The 2,596-nt window shown below is 42.1% G+C and overlaps 1 protein-coding gene across 1 annotated transcript in view; it reads left to right on the top strand.

The window, feature by feature from the left end:
• Positions 1 to 205, top strand: part of SOX21 (SRY-box transcription factor 21) — a 601-nt gene extending 396 nt beyond the window's left edge. Inside the window, exon 2 of the mRNA XM_024755258.1 lies at positions 6 to 205. Within this exon, the coding sequence (XP_024611026.1) occupies positions 6 to 205 (200 nt within the window). The remainder of the gene's footprint in view (positions 1 to 5) is intronic.
• Positions 206 to 2,596: the final 2,391 nt, after the last annotated feature.

Raw genomic sequence — 2,596 nt, 5'->3', positions numbered from 1 at the left:
GGCGGCGGCTGCAGCAGCGGCGGCGGCCGCCGGGGGGCACACGCACTCGCACCCCAGCCCGGGCAACCCGGGCTATATGATCCCGTGCAACTGCAGCGCGTGGCCCAGCCCCGGGTTGCAGCCGCCGCTCGCCTACATCCTACTGCCCGGCATGGGCAAGCCTCAACTGGACCCCTACCCCGCGGCCTACGCCGCCGCGCTATGACCCCGCGGGGCCGCCTCGCGAGGACCGGTGTGCACACGTGTACATATGTATAGGTACGAGCTCTGCGGCCTCCCCGAGCGCCCTCCCGCGACGGGGGCCCCGGTTTGTATGTACATAAGATGTATAGGTGCCAGGCGGAGGCAGAGAGGCCAGTCGGGGCGCGAGTGGCCGAGCGCGCGGGCGAGTGTGCGTGTGAATTCACAAGGTCATTTCAGACCTGCACCCCGGCAGACAACTTTAAAGAGGGCAGTTGTATCTCGCAGCAGTTGATGTTTGCTTTGCACTTCGGAACCTGTTGCGTTATGGCCCACAGAGGTGGAGGAGTAACTTTTTGATATGTTGGGCTTTCCAGCTTTCTTTGTTGGAAGTTGATTGTCGGTTTTGTTTTTGTTTCCCATTATCTTTCTTTTATTGTTATTCTTTTCTCCTGGTCGCTGTTGCATGCACTCTGTTCAAACGTTGGGTCTGAAATGGTTGGCACAAGGGAAAAGCTGATCTGTGTCATTAGTTTCTCGGAGCGGGATGGCTCTGAACAGCCTTGCTCCCTATTTGTACCATTTGAACTTTGCAAAATCTCTGTTCTCTCAAGCAGAACCCCCAGGCCGGATCCATTCTTGACCAGTGACCGGCTCGAATCTGGCCTTTTGTGTGTGAGATGATCACGGTTTCTTTTGTTTATCATAGCATATGCAAATCAGAGCAAAAGCTCTTTCTCAAGAGCAAGGACGGCAAACAAGAAATATGTGTGAGATGAAAAGTTGTCAATTGGATTTTCTCCCTTAAAAAACAAACAAACAAACAAAAAACCGCTAGAAGTCTCCCTGAGTCCACCCGCTTGGATTTTTGACACAGTTTACACAGAAAGAGAAAAGGCATTATTCCTATTTTCCCCTTATGACTTGAGTTTCACTTTAAGATTGTAAATGTGTATATGTCCTTGAAAACATTAAGTCTGAAAATGTGTTATTTGCGTTGCCCTAAATCTGAGTCGGTTTTAGACTCTAAAACATTTTGAACAAATGTCAAAGTTAACTTTTAAAAATTGCGGGACTATTTCAGAACCGCAATTTTATCTAAGATTAAATCAGACTTTTTTTGTCTGAGTGGTAATTATATATTTATTATTTAGCAAAACAAAAACCAGAATTGTTTTGACAGATGCCTCTCTGTTTCAGCTAGCATTTCTCCAACTCAAACCGTTTAAATGTGTTTTGGAGTTCCCTCCCTAACTAGCTTATTTTTTAGATCACCTGCAATTCATTTGCAAATTATGATAAAACACATTTTAGAGAAAAGAACCTCAATTGTAGCTTTTTTTCTTTTTAAATGTATATATTTTGACTAATGTTTGTGAATGAAGTTGGCTAACATGTATTTAGTTTCATTTTGGCTTTATGTAATATAAAGTTTTAAAAAGTTTAAGTATTGGTTTTAACCTTTATGTGTAAATGGTTTTCTTGTGTGATCTTCTAATTTAATATTAGACGTCTAAGCTATATCTGTAAATTAGAATCCGACTATCACTCTGTTCATTTTTTTTGAACAAAGAGTTTAAATAAAGCCTGAACCAGGGAAAAGAGAAAATCCTTTATTTCTTGTTGAGTTCCTAACAAGATTTTTATCTGAATTGCCCTTACGTGCCTGGTCCAGGTGAAGTGTAAGGTATCCTCCAAAGGCAGCCTTTGTTTCACTTTTGAATAGATTTACTAGGAAATCTAAATCAAGCCATTGTTATTCAGAGCCAAAAACCTGATTTATCACATTTTTAATCGTGAATAGGAAAGAAGATAAAAAAAAAACAAAACCAAGTAGTTGTGGGGGGGGGGGGGGCGGGGGGCAGGGAAGGCATTCATGAACCAGTAGAACAGAGCCCATTGAAAACATCCAGACCGTTTAAAGCATTTCACTAGTTTCCAGTAACATTTTAAGAGGAGAAAGTTGCCTGACCACTTTATCCTGTTAGTTGGAGAGCTCCACCGCTTAAATCAGTGTAATTTGTTCGTGTATCTTTGGCATATTCCTTATTTACACCTTAAGATTTTAGTTGTAAGGATAATCACTGCTAACGACATTTTACAACTTTGGGCCTCTTTAAGGCTTTATTCTGTCATGCTAGTGGCATTAAAATAGAAATATAACAAATTCTAATAGGGTTGAATTTCCAAGGCTGGACAAGTTTCCACTGGAGAAAGGTTTGAAATCGTAAAGGATTTTAATATTAGAAAAGAAATTATAGGGCGCCAGGAAGAATATCAGAGAAAAAAAATTAACTGTAGGGACATCTTTATTTTCGCCCCACCAAGATAGAAATTCTCAAGATACAAGACTCAACTAGACCTAAACTAGTTTCTCTACCAACAGAGACCGTCTCTGGAGCTCCACGTCTTTATA

The sequence above is a fragment of the Neophocaena asiaeorientalis genome, unplaced genomic scaffold, assembly GCF_003031525.2.
Source record: "Neophocaena asiaeorientalis asiaeorientalis breed wild unplaced genomic scaffold, Neophocaena_asiaeorientalis_V1.1 scaffold141, whole genome shotgun sequence".
In the NCBI taxonomy this organism is placed as follows: Eukaryota; Metazoa; Chordata; class Mammalia; order Artiodactyla; family Phocoenidae; genus Neophocaena; species Neophocaena asiaeorientalis.
Note: the sequence above shows the minus strand (reverse complement) of the source record. Positions and strands in the feature narration are given on the sequence as shown.